The sequence below is a fragment of the Notolepis coatsorum genome (assembly GCF_963971535.1).
Source record: "Notolepis coatsorum genome assembly, chromosome: 2".
In the NCBI taxonomy this organism is placed as follows: Eukaryota; Metazoa; Chordata; class Actinopteri; order Aulopiformes; family Paralepididae; genus Notolepis; species Notolepis coatsorum.
The window spans coordinates 171,308,726-171,329,140 of record NC_140166.1 but is presented as its reverse complement, the minus strand read 5'-3'; the positions used below and the strand labels follow the sequence as shown (position 1 = coordinate 171,329,140).

At 47.1% G+C, this 20,415-nt stretch overlaps 1 protein-coding gene across 1 annotated transcript in view; it reads right to left on the bottom strand.

Annotated features, from left to right (window-relative positions):
• Positions 1–20,415, bottom strand: part of crocc2 (ciliary rootlet coiled-coil, rootletin family member 2) — a gene marked incomplete at both ends in the record, with an annotated part of 87,515 nt that overhangs the window by 20,973 nt on the left and 46,127 nt on the right. The window contains 14 exon segments of the mRNA XM_084308395.1: positions 38–197; positions 1,223–1,461; positions 5,995–6,138; positions 6,924–7,058; positions 8,305–8,484; positions 9,239–9,408; positions 9,865–9,992; positions 12,275–12,468; positions 14,112–14,342; positions 15,908–16,054; positions 17,859–18,003; positions 19,195–19,253; positions 19,255–19,378; positions 19,960–20,159. Coding sequence (XP_084164521.1) covers positions 38–197; positions 1,223–1,461; positions 5,995–6,138; positions 6,924–7,058; positions 8,305–8,484; positions 9,239–9,408; positions 9,865–9,992; positions 12,275–12,468; positions 14,112–14,342; positions 15,908–16,054; positions 17,859–18,003; positions 19,195–19,253; positions 19,255–19,378; positions 19,960–20,159 — 2,256 coding nt within the window.

Sequence of the window (20,415 nt, the reverse complement as noted above, 5' to 3'; positions counted from 1 at the left end):
TGACCTCGGCTGGGAGCCTCCTCCCCGCTCCCCTCACCTGTCTGCGCAGCTCCTGGAGCGCTCTGCGCGCCTTCAGGCGGGACCTCTCCAGCTCCCTCGCGTTGCCCCTCAGAGAGGCCACCTCCTGCTGCGTGGAGGTCCTGCACTCCTCCAGGACCAAGGCCTTCTGCTCCTTCTCCTCCACCGCTCGCCTCAAACTAACGGGAGATAATGATAGAAGAAGGTAACGCACATCGGGTGCCCCAGATAACGGTGTAGTGATTAAGACCCCTTTGCCTTTTGGAACCGCATGGACATCTGCTGGCCTGGGATCAGAAACCAACCAGAGTCTTCTCCCCCCAACCTCCCTATTGTCTGTCTTTTCTACCGCCTAAATAAATAAAAACTGCCAACTCACAGAAGAGTTCACACGTAATAACAAATCACAAAACATTAATCCTTTCACTACCACAGTAGGTTAACCTTTCACTACCACGGGCGGCTAGGTGGTGTAGTGGGCAAGGCGCTCGCCATCAACGCTGGAGACGCTGGGTTCTAATCCAGCTCTCGGCGTTGCTATCAGCTTGGCTGGACGTTCATACTAACACAATTGGCAGTGTTAGGGGTGGGAAAGCTGATGGGTGGGTCCTGGGCGTTGTGGACAGCGACCCCTACAGTTCGGTCGGGGCGCCTGCACAGCGAGGGTAGGATCTGGAGGGAGGTAGTGTGACCTTCCACACGTTACACTCTCCCGGTGAGAATCTGCGCTGCCAGGCTGGCTGCCGGCTGGCTGCACATGTGTCGGAGGAAAGCATGTGACAGTCTCCGGCCTCCCGGACCAACAGTAGGGGGGAGTGCGCAACAACCAGGAAGGGGGTTGGGAATTGGCATAACGACTAACAGTGGGATGGGAGAAAAATCGGAAAAAGGAGGGGGGGGGGGGGGGGGGGGATAAGATAAAAAGAAAAAAATTAAAAAAAAACTTTCACTACCACACTACAGACAGATAACGTCTGTAGTGTGGTAGTGAAAGGGTTAACCTTCTGTAGTGTGGTAGTGAAAGGGTTAACCATTTTGTCGTGTGGCAGTGAAAGGGTTAACCGTCTGTTTTGTCGCAGTGAAAGGGTTAACCATTTGGTAGTGTGGCAGTGGAAGGGTTAAAGGTTGACGCTAGACTACAGTATCACCACCGCCGACTACCATGGAGTCCATGGAAGCTACCGGTCTGGAGAGGCACCTGTACCTGTTATTGTCACTCTCTGCTCTCTTGACAGAGGCCCTCAGCTCCTGGTTGGAGGCCTCGATGGCCTCCCTGTCCCTGGTCTCGTCCCCCAGCAGCCTCCTCAGGTCCAGGACCTCCTTGCGTTGGGTGTCCCTCTCCTGGGCACATTCCTGGAGCTCCCTGTGGGCCTCGATCAGCTCCCCGCGCCCCGCGTCCCGTCCGTCCTCCGCCTCATGCAGCTGCTTGCGCAGGCCATCCACCTTTATGTGATCCACAACGAAGAAGGAGTAAAGGTACTGTCTACCTGTATGCCATGTATGTCATTTATGTTATGATGAATTGAAAATGGGGGACCCTGATGTAAACAAGACGAAAGTCTTTCTCTGGTCTGCATCCCCTTAACAATTGTGTGTATTGAGCTGTACTGTATTGTACCCATTCTGCAATCTGTTAATACAATTTTCAATCAATCAATCAATCAAGGTGAAGGTAATAATAATAATAATAATAATAATAATAATAATAATAATAATAATAATAATAATAATACAACTTTATTTGTATAGCACCTTTCATACAGAAACTGCAGCTCAAAGTGCTTCACAACAGAAAAAAGACACAAAATAAAATAAAATTAGCACATAAAGTACAGACATATTAAATCACGGTTTTTCACATTAGGATCTAACATCCCAACAGGCCACCTTGATTATGGTTTAATTCAGTTTAAAAAATAGACAATATTTTTAGTAAGAGATAGAAGCAGAATAAAGAAAACCAAGGAATCTGTATAATTAAGACCACAAACATGATTAAGTGTGCAAGACTGACTTATCAATGTTCTGGTCTGTTGTACGAAAGCATTAGGCATATTTCCAAATGAAGGTGAAGAGGCAAGAATACCAGTGTGCTCTGCGCAAGTATTCTTTCCATGTTCAAGCTTGTATTTCCCCACGCTCAGAACATGGGAGCAAATCAAGGTGTGAAAGGGTTTTGAGAGCACCGACTTAACAAATTTGTAATAGATTAGATTAGATTAGATTAGATTAAAATGTATGGTCATTATACAGCCCAAGTACAGTACAACGGAGAAAAAAAAGTTTGGCATCCAACCAGAGTGTAGCAGTAAAGTGCAATATACAATGTACAGGTGATTAAACTGGGTAAAACATATACAAATTAGTACTACTGAGTGTAGTGCTAATCAGATGCATGTACAGAGTTGTAGTATAATATGTACAGTGATACAGGTATAAAGGCAGTATGGTAGTAGTCATACTGGCCAGCAAGGTAAGGGATATGTACAGATATAGATATAGTAAGATAGGATAGAGGATAGATTTATGTGGTGAGAATCAAATAAGGTTCTGATGTTTTAGAGCAGATATTTAAGGTTACAAGCTCCAGCATCTCTCCACAGCAGCTCCAGAGCGCATACGGACCTCCTGCATGTCGTGTTTTATGGCAACATGGTATGTCCGCGCGCAGGCAGTTCAACCGGAGAGCTAGGGAGGACAGAGCTTATCAGGTCAGGGATAAGAGCCTGTTGGGACCACAGCCAGGTGCCGTCTCTCCCTGTCTCTTCCTGTCTCTCCCTGTCTCTCCCTGTCTCTCTCTGCTGACGGCGCTCTCGGTGTGGACTATGATAAACATCAGCACCAGGGGAGGGAGGAGGAGGAGGAGGAGGGGAGGGAGGGGGTGGAGGAGCAGGGAGGAGGAGGAGGAGGGGGCAGGAGGGGGGAGGAGGAGGAGGGGAGGGGAGGGAGGGGGTGGAGGAGCAGGGAGGAGGAGGAGGGGGCAGGAGGAGGAGGGGAGGGAGGAGGAGGGAGGGGGTGGAGGAGGGGGGGGAGGAGGAGGGAGGAGGGAGGGGAGGGAGGAGGAGGAGGAGGGGAGGGAGGGGGGAGGGGGTGGAGGAGCAGGGAGGAGGAGGAGGAGGGGGGAGGAGGAGGGGAGGGAGGAGGAGGGAGGGGGTGGAGGAGGGGGGAGGAGGAGGGAGGGGCGGAGGGGAGGGAGGGGAGGAGCAGGAGGAGGAGGAGGTGTTATGTTCAGGGGCCTCACAAGATGTTTTCTTCTCATAAATTCTAATGTGAGAAAAAACAATTCAATGCAGATCCAGCAAATCATACTTTATTTTATCAGATCCTTTTTTCTTTTTTTGGGGGGTCGAGGGAGTGGAGAAGAAGGAGAGAGAGAGATAGAGAGAGTAAGAGAGATGGAGAGAGAGGTGGAGAGAGAGGAGAGAAAGAAAAATAGTCATAGAAAGAGAGAGTGTGTGTGTGAGAGAGATAGAGAGAAAGAGAGAGAGAGAAAGAAAAATAGCCATAGAAAGAGAGAGGGAGAGAGTGTGTGTGAGAGAGAGATAGAGAGAGAGAAAGAGAGAGAGGAATGGAGAGAGTGTCATAGAGAGAGAGAGAAAGAGAGAGGGATGGAGAGAGAGTCAGAGAGAGAGAGAGAGAGAGAGAGAGAGAGAGAGAGAGAGAGAGAGAGAGAGAGAGAGAGAGAGAGAGAGAGAGAGAGAGAGAGAGAGAGAGACCTACAGGGTCCCAGTGGAGCCAGTCTCTCTCTGCTGCAGGGTAGAAAATAAACACTCCCCCACTGGCTTATTTACACAAGGGGTTAACTCAAACTTTGATTTCATATTACAGTACCAAGGCCGGTCTCTTACCCCTCCCCTCCCTTCCGCCCCTCCCCACCTCTCTCTCTCTCCCTCCCTCCCTCCCTCGCTCCCTCCCGTCTCTCGCTCCCTGTCACACTTTCTCACTCCTGCTTTGTCATTGTCTGACATGAGAAACCCAGCGCCAGCGGATTAGTGAAAATAATCAAACAAGAGGAGAGGCCGCCAAATCCGTGTGGTCGTTGCCCTCTCTTCGCGTATGGTAGGGAGGAATGTCCAAACCTCGCATGAAGACTCCTCCACGTCCACCACGCCGCCGCCCTCCGTGTAGGAGATAAGAGGAGGCAGAGCGAAGACAGGCGGATCCCCGCTCTCCTCTTTTATTTAACCAGAAAAGATCCCACGGACATAAAACAACTCTCTTCGAGGGGGAGAGACGAGGCTTTTAAATCAGAGGCCACGGTCGGCTCTGCTATAAAACACCAGAGTCGTCTCTGCGATGAAGTGACGGTGAGGTTATTATTCCAGTAATGTGCCCCCAAGTGCCCGGTGCCTGGAGCCCATGATCTCAAACAACCCAAAACAGATGAACGAAGAGAGGAGGGAGCGTTTAGAATCCACACACACACTAGAGCTGTCCCCGAAGCCTGTTTTGGGCTTCGAACTTTGTCAGGGTTTTTCGAAACGGATGTTTGAACCTTCGTTTTTAATTAAAAAAAATATATATAAAAAATTTATTATATATGTTTTCTTTTTGAAAATATCCTCAAACAAAAATCCTCAATTTGAATAAAGCGGAGGTACTATCCAAGAGGGGGTCCGGGAGGGGGGGGTTTGAGCTTTGATACCTTTTAGAAAATAGGTATTAGGGGTATATTATATACTAACATTTATATAATTGTAACTTCGCTGGATATACACTGTATACGGTTAAAATGTTATTATTGACTATTTTTGTTTTATCCTGTTTCTGTACTTGCATATATTTTAACCACCTTTACTGAAAGTTTCATTATACAATGTGTGTTGAGTACTGACTTTTAATAAGTTTTGTTTTGCAATAATAAAAAAAAAAAAAAAAAAAAAAATTTGAATAAAGCGATTAATCTGATTAAATGAGTCTTTATTTTTTTACAAAACACGTTTTCTTTCCACGAGACGCACACGCACGCACGCACGCACGCACGCACGCACGCACACACACACACACACACACACACACACACACACACACACACACACACACACACACACACACACACACACACACACACACACACACACACACACACACACACACACACACACACACACACACACACACACACACACACACACACACACACACACACACACACACACACACACACACACAAGCGCTAGGGTGATTAAAGCAAAAAAACACAGCAACAGCAAACATGTCACTCTGGCCCAGAGTTACAGTCCCTAACTGCACTGCTCTGTTTACATCGAGGTCAATATGACCCAAGATTTCCCCCCATTTTCCTTGATGGTGGTGGTGGTGGTGGGGTGGGGGGGGGGGGTCCAGGTGTCTTCACAGCCTCCTTCCTCTCGAGACCCCGGAGCTGGCGTGCTCCCCGTCGGTCGTGCACCTGGTGGCATCCTGACGCTAGTAAAGCTCCAAGGCCGTGGCCAACGTCAACAGAGGCCTGCGGTAAATAGCTCTCCGTTGCGCCGGTGCTAATTGGTACAAACTCCAGCCCCATCCGAATGGAACCGAGAGGGTTGAGCTCCCAGGGCCTCCAGCGCGGTGCCAAGCAAGCTCCCAGGGCCTCCCGCGCCATGCCAAAGCCAGCTCCCAGGGCCTCCCGCGCCCTGCCAAACCAAACACGCCTGCCCACTTTTCCCTGTCCCGCCTGCGTGCTCCTACAAACAACCCTTACCCATCTATCTTGGGACATCTCTCACCATGTATTCCGCTGCCTCGCGTTTCTTCACCCTCCAAGCAGCCGGCGGGGCCACCCAATCCCACAGTATATCTACCCGTCTATGAAACATTCACTCGGGTTGATGTTGTTATTCCCGGCGACGGGGTCAACATTCCCACACTGAATGTTGCACAGTGAAACAAACGGTGCCGCTGGAGAAGACGGAGACAAAAGGGGGAAAAGACGGCGGCGGGGAGGAAAGCGAGGAGGGTGTCGTCGGGGAGCCTCACCTCCTGCCGCGCGTGCTCCTTCTGCTGGCTCAGCTCCCGGAGGTGCTCCGTGAGGCCCCGCTTGGTGCCCTCGTGGGAGTTCAGAGAGTCCTCGAAGCGAGAGCGCAAGTCCCGCAGCTCGGCCTGCAGCTCGGCCCTCACGTTCTTGGATGGACAGAGGGACGGAGAAGGTGAAGCATCTGTTATAAGTATTTACAGTAGTCCAGAACTGTCCCCTCTCATAGTCGACCACAACTTCAGTAGTCTGTTCGATTTTTTAGTCTTTGTTTGGTTCCATGCTGAATGAGATATATCCAGAAAAACTATGAGCATTTTCCCTGGAGAGCTCTAATGCCTTGTCTCCATTGGCTATGTTCAGCCTGGCTGGGGCTAGCTGTGGTCTAGCATGGTATGGTATGGTATGGTTGGGTTTCTTGTAAACACTACGGTTGCTAGGAAAACTTTGAAATTTCACACCAACAACTGTGGTGCACAAGCTAAACCATGATGACACAACAGTCCCAGCTGGCTTTGGCTCAGGTCTGGCCATGTTGTGAAAGGTGGCCCTCTCAGCCGGGGTCCAGCCAGGTTTGGCCAGGTTGTAAAGACAATGGGCGACGCTCACTGTGCGCCAGACAGACAGGCAGAGCACGGCTAAACCCTGGCCAGTGGAGACAAGACGTAAATGTAGGTCGTTCTGCATGATGGGGAAACAAAATCGATAAAAAATAGGGAACCAAGTCCAGGCACGCACTCCAGGTTTTTCACATTTATTGGCAGCCTGAAATCATATGACGTTTCGGTGTGAACACACCTTCTTCAGAATGGCTTGCATGAAGCATGAAGGGTAATCAATTAAACAAAATCGATTAAATCAACAAATATATCCTATTGAACTTCTTTAGTTGAGGACAGATGACATATCAACCCTGTGGCTCTGGTGTTCTCACCTCGTCCTGTTCTCGTCTGCTCACGGCGTCCCTGCGGAGGCGCTCTGTCTCCAGGCCCGCGGTGGCCAGGTCCTGCTGCAGTGCCGCTAACCTCTCCGTCAGAGCAGCTTTCTCTGCCTCCTTCTGGCACAACTCCTGCATGGGCACAACCAGCGTTAACGCTTTCACTGCCGCACTACCAAACGGTTAACCCTTTCACTGTGACAATACACAGAAGGTTAACCCTTTCACTGCCACACAACACAGCAGGTTAACCTAATCGGTAGTGTGATAGTAAAGGGTTAACCTTCTGTAGTGTGGCAGTGAAAGGGTTAAGGAAAGAACCCAGTAATATCATCACGTAAAGAGAAGCCTCCTTCTGGGACAATGCATGCATGGAGGAAATAACCCAGTAAGGCGCTGTGTCCACAGACAGTGTCTCTTTCAAGGCAGAGCGCTTTGGATATCAAAAATATGAATGCCCAGAGCGCTTCCAAGGCGCAGGGAGCGCTTATTGTTGCGTCATCGGCGTTATAGGTCGTATATGACTGGGTTGTCAGACACCGCAAGAATCAGCCTCTCCTCTGCCATGTTTGTTGATATTTTTTAGTCCCGCCACTTCCTCGATTTTGATTGGTTGGTCGAAAGAAGTGATTGATGATGAGTGGCGCTCCTCTCCAAATGTTGAACAATTTTCTACTCGAGGCGCCCAGAGCGCTCCGCCAAAAAAACCGTTAGCCGCCGAGAACGCTAAAACGCGAGGTGCCTGTCTTTATCATAGAAATTTATGTCAGAAAGGTGCTGGCAGCTCAAAAAACGCTTTCTGTGGACACAGCCCCTAATATCATCACGTAAAGAGAAGCCTCCTTGCTCATGGGCACTTGATTGACATTGTATACTTGTACTGTGCAGTTCATGAGCAATAACAAGTACGCTGGCGCCTCATAGGTGCTTGGAAGGTTCTGGAGTGAGAGCGGATGATGGAGCGGCTGAATTGACACACTTTTTGGAACTCCTCCAGTCAGCAAGGTTTGCATAGCTTGAGTCGGGTCGGCTGGCACTGTCCACCAACCAGGGTACCGTTAACTCTCTGCGTGTGAGAACATATTCTTAAAAAAATTACTTGAGAAATACCTTCCTTAGGGTTGTTTTAAGTGTCGGTTATAAAACTAAATGAAAATGCTAATAAAAATATGTTGGGGGGGAAATAAAATATCTTCATAACTGAACGACATTCAGTTGAAAAATAATACAAAACACGTTTTCTTTCCACGAGACGTACATGTACACACACACGCTCACACTCACACTCACACTCACACTCACACTCACACTCACACACACACACACACACACACACACACACACACACACACACACACACACACACACACACACACACCTGCTGCTTGTGGGTCTCGGCCTGCAGGAGGCTCTGGTTGCAGTCCTGCTGCAGCCTGGCCAGCTCCCCCTGCACCTGCTGGAGGTCCTGGCTCTGCACACGCTGCTCCTCCGCATGCTGCCTCCCCAGCTGCTGCTCTGCCTGCTGCCTCCTCAACGCCTGCTCCTCTAGCTGCTGCTGCTGTCCACCACACACACACATGCAACACACACGCATGCACGCGCACACACACACACACACACACACACACACACACACACACACACACACACACACACACACACACACACACACACACACACACACACACACACACACACACACACACACACACACAGACAGAATGTGTATGTATATGATATGTATATATGTACATGCACACACACACAAACCCCAGGACACTTGCATACACATATGCAAACAAACAGTGTATATGAATGTGTACACACAATAACACACACACACACACATAATCCGATACATGATACATACATACATACATACATACATACATACATACATACATACATACATACATACATACATACATACATACATACATACATACATACATACATACATACATACATACCGGTACATACCGGTACATACATACATACATACATACATACATACATACATACATACATACATACATACATACATACATACATACATACATACATACATACATACATACATACATACATACACCCACATTATACAAACACACAGACACACAAAAAAAACACACATGCACTGCGCACGCACATGCCCAGACATTCTCAGATCATGAGTTTAAAAATAATTTAAAAATAATTGTGTAGTTTGAATGAATGAATTCTTTATTTCGAATGTTTACAAATAAATAAACAATAAACAAATCATTTATTTTTTTGATTTAGTCAGCCTCACTGCACAGACCCCACTGTACCTTGTCTCTGCGCTCGACCTCCAGCTGCTCCCTGTGGCTTTGTTCTCTGTTGCTCAGGGCGACCTGGATGCTCCTCTCCATCTGCGCCAACTTGTCCTCCAAGATGGCCCTCTCCTGCGCTGCTCGCGCCACCTGTAGCTCCCCCTCCACCCGCATCCGTGAAACATCTCCTGTACACACACACACACACACACACACACACACACACACACACACACACACACACACACACACACACACACACACACACACACACACATACACACACACGCACACACACACTGAATCGCCTGGCCGGGCTACCGACACATTAAATCAAAACTCCACACAACTACTGAATGGGGACGCATTGATGACACCGTGCCCTTGATCCAAATTTCGAGGATTCTTTTTTATGCGTATTATTGGACGTTCCTCCCTATTTTTGGTGGAACATGCTGCTTATCCACATGTGTCAGAGAGGAGTTGGGGTGTGTTGGGGGGGGGGTCAGCTGAGAGAGGAGCTCCAGCTCAGAGCCCAGCTGCTGCAGAGCTCACAGCTGAAATATGGATCTCCAGTGGGCTGTTGTGCAGTGGGGCTTGGCACGGAGGATAGCGGGGGGGGGGGGGGGGGGGGTGCGACTCACGCGTCAGGGCCTCATTAGCCAAAAGGAGGCTGCGCCTCTCCCCCTCCAGCCTGGTGCGCTGCCCCTCCAGGGAAGAGGCCATCTCTTGGCTCTCAAACAGAGCGCTCTCCAGGGTCTCCTTATCCGCCCTGTAACACAGAGAGACCAGAGAGAGAGGTCTTCACCCAGGCCATCAGGACACTGGACACTGAACTCTCCACACACAAGTACACATGACCACACACATACACACACACACAACACACATGCTGCAATCGCTCACACACAAACGGTCACTTTAAACTAAATGGACAGGACACTTTAAAGGAACGAGGAAAATAAAGGTCACTTTAAGGAAAGAACCGATGTGGTTCTTGTATAGTATAGTTTAGATATAGCAAGTATAGCATAGGGATATAGAGTAAAAACTGTATATTGTATAGTAGTGTACATAGGACCCAGTGCCTTAAATCCATAGCTAACATTGTATTGCACTATCTCAGGAATTTAGCATGTCTATTTTATCATGTCCATTTTATGTCTATTTTATTACCTGTTTTTTTATGTCTATTTTATTATTAGTATTATTGCACCGCATGGCCACCCGCATTTCACTGTATGCCCTGGTATGTATGTGACAAATAAAACTCTTGAATCTTGAATCTTGACTCTTGAGAGAGACCAGCGAGACAGGTTTAATGTCCACCACACTCTGACACACTTGACACGTAGTGGTTAAGTGGTCGGGGCTCTGGAAAACAGGACCTTTGAAACCCTAGGTGCAGAAGGTCATAAAGTCCAATGATCCATGGTTGGCAGAGCCTACAAATAAAACCAGACTTAAAACCTCTTGTTACACGGGACACGCTATGCTTGAGTCAGTAAAATCATGTGCTCACAGGCTCAAAAATAGCATGAGTACAGTACTGTACGCACCGCTAGTTAAGTCGGACTGACAAACACGAGTGCTTGCACGCACATGCACATGCACACGCACGCACGCACGCACGCACACACACACACACACACACACACACACACACACACACACACACACACACACACACACACACACACACACACACACACACACACACACACACACATACTCACAAATGTCTCTCCTCTTGGTCTTGGACTCTTATTTGTCTTGCTCTCAGTCATTGGTCTCAATTTCCTCTCATTTAAACACGGTAGGGGAGAACGGGGGACGTTGTCACACAGGTAGGTTGTCACATTCATTATATTTCACCACCAGAGGATCCTGTCTCCCAGTATTGGTATTTAAATGTCCAGAATTGGTATTTAAATGTCCAGAATTGGGGTCAGAGTTCACCTACATTGTCATATTTGGAGTGAAACAGCTGAATTTGAGATGAGAGGACTTTTTGTGTTTTTTATGTCCATTTGTAAATATTCCGCTCCTCAGTATTTTTCTTCTAGGCGTCTTTCTCGGGTCTGCATCCCCATAACAATTGTGTGTATTGAGCCGTACTGTATTGTACCCATTCTGCAATCCGTTAAATAAAGTTTTCATTCATTCATGTTGTGTAGGCTATTATTGTTAGGCCGATTTATTGTGTTCTTATTTTGTTATATAGGATGGCCTAAAGATGTGTTTCCTGTTTATGTTCATGTTAAGATGCATTAAGTTGTGTATTTGTCAACTTGTCAATGCAATAAAACGTTCAAATTTAGTTCTGCCTTCTTGTCTTCTTTTTAAGATTTTCCCATTAAAACACATGGTGACAACCAACCCCATAGTGTGTGACAACCATCTCCATGATGGGGTTGGTTGTCACAATGTGTCAGAGTGTCTTTGATAGGTGATTAACTCTTTGTTACAATACGTTGGAAAATGAGAGTGGATACACATTTCAAGCCAACATCTTAAGCTTCAATTTAATGTAGGAATGACTATTGAAAGATGTTTTGATTATGAGCAATTCACACTAGAGTAAAAAGTGTGACAACGTCCCCCGTTCTCCCCTACAACAAAATTAGATAATAACAATAAATTAGCAAAACTTGTATAAAAAGTGAGGCCATTAATTCTAATCCCTTTCCTGCATAATTTGTTTTTAACGTGTAAAGAGTTTCTCCCTCTCATCGTTTGGTAAGCTAACGTCTCGGCCACGGAACCATCTTTGGTCTCGATCTCGTCTTGGACCGGTCCGCCGCGGGGTAAGGCTCCTTTTCCATCAGCCTAACATGGGATGGGTCTCAGTTCAGGTCCAGGATGGGTCTCATTATGAATTGAAAATGGGGGACCCTGATGTAAACAAGACGAAAGTCTTTCTCTGGTCTGAATCCCCTTAACAATGTGTGTATTGAGCTGTACTGTATTGTACCCATTCTGCAATCTGTTAATTAAAGTTTTCAATCAATCAATCACTCACTGGCACACACACACACACACACACACACACACCTGAGAGCAGCCAGCTCTTGCGTGAGCCCGTAGGCCTTGCGCTCGGCGGAGGTCAGCTGGACGTCCAGCGCAGCCCCGTCCTTGGCCAGCTCCTCCCCGTCCCGGGTGGCCCTCAGCAGGGCTGTGGCCTGGGTCTCCAGCTCCCTCCTGCATGCACACAGCTGCTCCCACGTGGTCTGCATCTGCCTGTTAGCCTGGAGACCAACCGCGTGCACAAAGCAATTTACAGCAACATCCACGTATCCGATCCGCGTGTATACGTTACGCTGCATGCGCACGCCGTGTATAAACATTTTCATTATTGTTTTGTGCATATCAATTACAGAAACAAAATAACTCGCTATAGGGATTTAGTTTTTTTCCTATAATAGCGCAGGATGATCTCTCTGAGTTCTCTTGCCTTTGGTCAAAGAAATGTCAAAGGGAATCAAATCTATTCACTGCGTGAACGGAACACTATCTTAGGCAGAGCCGTAAGAACAGAGGCCTGTGTCAATCAAAGGTTGATTCTTCGCTGGTTTGAATCAAGTTGGACGAGGCTCAGTTGTAGAATGACAAGGCTGTTTACTGTATGGCCCGATATTTCCCTGTAATCCTAGAGCTTTCCCCGGTGCATCCGAAAGGCCGCTTCCTGTCATCCCTCAAAGGTATGTTCTGACTTCATCTACAATGGGCCCCCTTCAATCTCTCGGGTTTCAGTACGACAGCGCTGTTTGAAATAGCAATAATCATTGTAATTGGTTTTCCAAAGCGAACTAACCAAATATTAGCACGGGCCGTCTTTCAGCCTCCCCTCGGGTAAACAATCAGGTGGATGTATTACGCCAACGTCGCGGGCGCGAACGGGGCTCCCAATCCCAAAAAGTATGAAACACGACGCCTGGGTTCCCAATCAGAGGATGAAACACGACACCCGGGCTCCCAATTAGAGGATGAAACACGACGCCCGGGTTCCCAATCAGAGGATGAAACACGACGCCCGGGTTCCCAATCAGAGGATGAAACACGACACCCGGGTTCCCAATCAGAGGATGAAACACGACACCCGGGTTCCCAATCAGAGGATGAAACACGACGCCCGGGTTCCCAATCAGAGGATGAAACACGACGCCCGGGTTCCCAATCAGAGGATGAAACACGACACCCGGGTTCCCAATCAGAGGATGAAACACGACACCCGGGTTCCCAATCAGAGGATGAAACACGACGCCCGGGTTCCCAATCAGAGGATGAAACACGACACCCGGGCTCCTAATCAGAGGATGAAACACGACGCCCGACGAAAAGGGGAGGCGTCCGTTTTACGGCTCTGATTTATTTTCACAGATAAGTTATCTGAAAATGTTTGGAAGGGATTTGTCAAACTGTTTGGAATTGTTACGATCCGAGGCCCAGTTTCACAGTCAGAACAGATAATAAAACAAAACAGAATTCCTTGCATTCTTTGGGAGAGGAAACGGAGAGATGTGGACCGGGCTTAAGCTCTAGGTGTTAATTTATTGGTTCTTGCGATCGTCTTCTCCCCACTTCGGATATTATATGTCTGTAATATCTATTTATCCCCTCCAGCTCCACATTTCGTACACGAGGATCCCCCCCCCCCCCCCCCCCCCGGCTTCCCATGTCCCAGGTTACTCATAAAACACGGAGCGGGGGCCAAAACTCATATCCCATTTGAGGGGAAGGTGTTGAGTGCCACGGCAGATGTATCCAATATCTCCTATTCGTTTTTAATGTGACAACGAGGCCCATAAACCTGCTGAAAGCTGTTAATCACTTGCAGCGTGATTCTCCCAGGTGGAGCTCGGAGGAGGAGGGGGGGGGGGGGGGTCCTGACCTGTGCGTGCTGCTCCGAGGCCTGAGTGCTCTCCTTCTGCAGCAGGCTCAACTCTTCCTCCAGCCTCAGGCGCGCCTCCTGGAGGTGGCCGCAGGAGCTCTCCAGCGCGCGTCTCTCGCCGCCCAGGTCCATCAGCTCCTGCTGCAGCCGCCCGGTCTCCTCCCTGGCGGCCGCCCGCTCCAGCTCCGCCTCCCGCCGCCGCTCGCCGAGATCCGCCTTCTCCCCCTCCGTCTGGAGGCATATTGTAATGACGATTAGCGCCGTTTATTGATTTCATGTATCCTTTATTTGACCGGGAGATTTACCAGGAGTCGTTTTACCACAAGGCAGCATATAATAATAATAATAATAATAATAATAATAATAATAATAATAATAATAATAATAATAATAATAATAATAATATTAATAATAACAATAATAATAATAATAATAATAATAATAATAATAATAATAATAATAATAATAATAATAATAATAATAATAATAATAATAATAATAATAATAATAATAATAATAATAATAATAATAATATTTCATTTAACTTGTAGTGCACTTTACATTTGGAACCAAATCTCAAAGTGCTACAGGGTAAAACATAGGATTTAAAAACATAGGCAATTAAAAAACAAGCCATAAAAACATACAAAAAGGGATAAAACACACAAAGGCATGTATAAAAGGTTAAAACTAAGAAAAAGCTTTGGTGAAGAGGTATGTGGTGCTCTCAGGTAGTCAGGGAGGGCATTCCACAGGAGCTTGGTCCTGCGGAACTTTACAGTCATGCGTTACATTCACATAACGTAATACAATGTGATATAGAAACATTGTAAATAAATGAAAGAAGCAAACCCCATGACAATCTACTGTGTCGTTAGGAAACTGTTCAGGTGACCCTGAGAAACACAGTACTACACTACATGTACTTCACCAGGGGGAGCAGGTCATAGGTTAAGGGTCATAGGTTAAGGCCTTTTCCCCCCTGGTTGCAGGTAGGGTTTCAACCATCTCGAAAGACACTTTATTGACAGGGATGGACACACTGGCTGGAATCGTGGGAATCAGACATTCAGGGAATCAGGGAATTGTGTGACATTCGGGGTTGTGGGGACAGGCGGTTGACCCAAACTATTATAAGCAGACGTGTAAAGACAGGAGGAGGGAGGAGGATGTGGAGAGAAGATCACAAGATGTTTGTCCCACTACTGTAAGATGTGATGCCGTGTCATATGTAGGGCCGGGTGATTAATTGAGTTTAAATTTCAATCACAATGTTGTCTTCCCACAAACAATTATTGTGCTGCATGAATGTCTGGGAGTGTCGCATATTTGGATTTTATGGTGGATTTTTGTTCTTCATTTATTGTGATGTTTCTTCTTGACTTGTTTAAAGACGACAGCCCATGTGGGATATTACCTTGTGATTTCGGGCTTTACAAATACATTTGATTTGATTTGATTTGATTTATGCCGTGTTGCTCTCATTTCGCCTTGTGTTGTAAATGCAGCGCACCCTTCCCTTCCATCATTGGAGCAGCTCCAGACTTTAAACTTGATGACATCACAAGTTTGATTCTTACTTCTCTGGTTTCTGGCGTTGGGAGAGAGTAGCTCATGTTCACAAATGTTGATTGTTGATTGAACTGTCTCAGGCCATGGAAATAACACATTACATTTTTTTTTAAATTTGAGTTCCCCTATAAAATGTTGAGAAAAAAAAGAAAAAAAAACATTGAGCTCTGACAAACTACTTCCCTCAGCATTACTGGAGAATCACAAGATAAACACTCCCTGACCTGCAGCAGAATGCGGTTGAGTTCCACCTTGTCATTGGCTAAGCCTTCACTCAGGGCAGCCATTTTAGCCAGAGAGTCGCTCAAGGCCGCCTCCTGGCTCTGCAGTTTGGTGAGGGCCAGCTCCTGCTCGGCATTCTGGGATTCCACCTGTGGAGTCAATGTGAACACCGGAAAGGTTGGACGGGAATGATTCTTTAAATGAACTTTTAGGTTATTACTCTGCTCTTGCAAGGCTCTTAACACTTTGCCGCCCAACCACGAGTTAACTCGGGTTTCGGTGCCATGCGTTGAGGACCAGAGCCACGCGTTAACTCGTGGCAAGTTGTTATTGTTTTATTCCATATAAACGGATCAAGATCCCCGATCGACTCTGCAGATTTACCCGCCTCCTTGAAATCGGCGACATGCAATACCGGCCAGATCCTCTTAGGGGCGCCATCGCTCCACTGCAGTATCATTGAGGGCGAATGGGAAAAAAATTCTTTTACTGTCTATGGGCGTTTCATATGAGCCTGGATCCCAAGCGAACATCCTCCATTTTTGATCACGGTTCGAAGCGCAGATTTCAGCCTGGAATAATGGGATTTATGATCAGCCAATGGACATATTGATCTACCAGATGCCGATGAATAATGGGGAAATGCTGCCGGCGATCACATGGGCCGACGGTAGGACACACTTCCCCCAAATTACAGCCGGATTGGACATTGTTGTAAAACGCAAGCGATCGATCAGTGAATGTGGCTACTTGAACGCACACTGTATTGCTAATCAATAATACTAATCGGCGTCCCCCGCCGCCCCCATTTCATCCATAGATGCTCTGTAATAGTCCGGATGCTAAGCAGTTTGTTTTATTTAATTCGTATATATACACAACATAAATGCCGTTCGATATAATGTGACTAGCCTTTAGCCCTATAAATAGCTTTCCAGAAAAAATACGAGACGAAAACTGCGATAAAGCTATATTCACGACGCTATAAAATGACAACCAACCGATGGATTTTTATTTTCTTTAAACCATTATGAAGGCACGGTTTATGCACTCAAGTGACAATGAGAATGGACAGATAGCAATACTATAAAGTATATATATAGCTATCCAAAAGTACATCGGTTTGTTTACAAACCGTGGTCCTCCAGCCACATATTAGATGGCTAGGGCCGGTCGTCAATGTGTTAAGATACCCTGGGTTTCTTATGGATAGGTGTGTGTACAGTACAGGAGAATAATTATATTATATATTATATAATTATAATAATTATGTCAACATGTGGACTATAGGGGTGCGGCTGGGTAGCGCAGTGGAGAATGCACTCGCCTACCACCGCAGAGACTCTGGGATATAATCCAGCTGTCAGCGGTACCTCAGTCGTCCCTACTAACACAATTGGCAGTGTTAGCGGGTGGGAAGCCGGCGGGGTATGTGTCCTGGTTGTTGTAAACTGCGGTTCCTACTGGTCGGTCGGGGGGCCTGTTCAGCAGGGAGGGGATCGGGGGGAAATAGCATGAACCTCTGCACGCGTTACATTCCCCCAGTGAGAGTCCTCGCTGTCAGGTGAAAAGAAGCGGCTGACTCCACATATATCGGAGGAGGCATGTGGTAGTTCTACACCCTCCCTAGGCCGACAGTGGGACAATGCGCGCAACGACCAGGAAGGGAATTGGCATAACAACTCAATTTGGATGGGAGCAAAATACAGAAAAAGTGAGAAGGAAAAAAAAACAATAAAATTAAACATTTAAAACATGTGGACTATAGAGAAGAGAACTCCTGCATGTACTTACAACATGTCATCGGACCATCGATGTCTAAGGACCGAAATGTTGTACATTAATAAAGTGAGCGCGACACTTCTCTTTTCTATAGGTTGTTGTTCTGCAAAAGCCCTACATTTGACAAATTTCACATTTGTTTTGGGTTTTGTTCAGTTTGGGGCGTGCTACCTTGCTGAGAGCCAGAGAGAGGCTGGCCTTGTCGTCCTCCAGCATCTCCTTCTGCAAAGTGACTTGATTCAGAGCCTCTTTCACCGTCACCAGCTCCCTGCGCAGCTCAGAGTGTTTCCCTTCAAGCTGCTCCAGACATCTCTCGCTGAAACACACCACACATTGTACACACTGTCACACATCAGGGCCGGCCCCTCTCAGTCCATCAGTCAAGTAATCGCTCATTCGGATCCCAAGTTGACACTTATAGTCGATTAGGGAGTGGCTACATTGATCCGTCACAAAACGGAGAGAAGGGAAAACAGACGAACTGCATCGCTGTCTGTTGGTTTGTTTATAAATCAGAACCAAGATAATGGTGCGTTGGCAGAAACAACGGCTTCGCCAGCGGCTGTCCATGTATTGCGCCAACGGTGACATTGTTTCTCCTCAATGACTTCCGTCAGTCAAGACGGACACAAATCCAGTGGAGACGGACTCATCATCAGCCCTGTCCAACGAACAGATAGACCGTAGATGGACAGTCACAACAGACCAATGTAGCTGGGCCCTTAGCCATTCTTATGACTCCAAGCCATGACTTATGATTCCAGGAAAATCATTAGCACATCTCTGGTAAAACACTAGATTTACAGATGTCCCTCTGCATGACTGTTTGTGGACAAACTAAATTGTACAGATATTAAATCACCTATTCCATTAAGTCAACAAAAGTGTATGACTGTTAACTCGACAGCGAATTTCTTTAAGTTGAGGGCAACCCTGTGAATCACTTTGAATGTCTTTCTCTTCCACACACACACACACACACACACACACACACACACACACACACACACACACACACACACACACACACACACACACACACAACACAGATTACTTATACAAACATAATGCCTTAACGGTCCCTCCGTTCCCACTTTGAAAAATATAAAAATACCGGCGCCAAAGGCCAGAACTCCAGAGAGTTCCTTTTTTTGTGTGTGTTCTGGATCGCATGTCCTGCCCTCATTCTCAGCTAATCAGATTTTTGTAACAAAAAGGACAATTTCAGAAGAGGAAAAAAAAAGTCACTCTCTTGCATGAGTGTGGTAATGCAATATAAATCATTTATGTTTTCATCCAATGCCATCTTGAGTGCAGTGCCGGCCAGAGGATATGACATGTGTTACTGATCTGAACTCTAAACAAACAGAGTTTGAAAACAAGCGTTGGTGACAGGATGGGAGTTGGGTAATGGTCACCCCCCCCCACCCACCCACCCATACCACCACACCCGACCCACCCAACCTCCGGCCCAGCCCACACCCCCCTCCCTCCCGTGCGTTGGTACCCTCTCTGGGCCTCGGTGCGCTGGCGTGCCAGCTGTCGCTCCAGGTCCTCCCGCTGCTGTCCTCAGGAGGTCCCTCTGCCTGTGGAGGTCCAGCTGAGAGCCCCGGGTCACCTCCAGCTCTGAACGCTGAGAGCCCACCTCCTGCTGCAGGTCACACACCTGCTTCTCCAGGCTGCCCTTCTCACTGGAGGGGGGAGAGAGAGAGAGAGAGAGAGAGAGAGAGAGAGAGAGAGAGAGAGAGAGAGAGGAGAGAGAGAGAGAGAGAGAGAGAGAGAGAGAGAGAGAGAGAGAGAGCGAGAGAGAGAGAGTGCAAGCGTCATTTCACAATGTATTATTATCATCAATAACAACTTCTCTAATAAGTAAATAAAAAGTGTGTTTTAAGAGCTGGCTTAAAAATACAGTAGATAAAGCCTGCTTCTTGGGCAGGTTAAAGGGGAGTTACATCTATTTTAAGAATTAACATGAATTCAGGAGAGTGGTGCATGTCATCACACATATTGACTGAACTGTCCTGAGATAAGATAAGATAAGATAAGATAAGATAAGATAAGATAAAGATAAGATAAGGCATTCCCTTGACGATCCACTTGGGAAAATTCAGTTCACATGTGTAACATGCAGTATGTGAATTATTTCACCTCCCTTTAAGTCTAAGGGCCCCGACAGCAAAGATGTCATCTATCTACAAAAACAATCCCAAGTCGCTCAGCGCAGGTGCATCCGTGCAACACTGGGAGGAGTTCTCCATGCGGATCTGTTAACCTGGAGACGAGGTCCAGCGAGGAGCGGCATCTGTGGCCGTCTCTGTGGCTCTCCTCCAGGGCTTTCTTAGCCTGGTGACCCTCCCTCCTCAGCTCCTGTGTCCTCTGGTCCAGCTCGCGCCTCTCCGCCTCCCCCTCCTGAAGGTGGGCCCGCAGCGTGTCCACCTGCTCCAGGGCGGCGTCCAGACGGCTATGCAGGTCCTGTGGTTAGAACGTTCATATGTGTGTTAGTCGCAGGGGTGTAAAAAGTACCCAGAAATTATACTTAAGTGAAAGTATGGGTACCGTCTCAATATCGTACTCAAGTAAAAGTCAGAGTATCTGGCTAAAAAACACTTGAGTAAAAGTCAAAAAGCGTATACTTTAAATGTACTTCAGTACTAAAAGGTCAAAGTAAAAACTTTTTTTCTGACTGTCTATTCTTCTGATAGCAGGTGTTTAAGCAAAGATCCCGCTT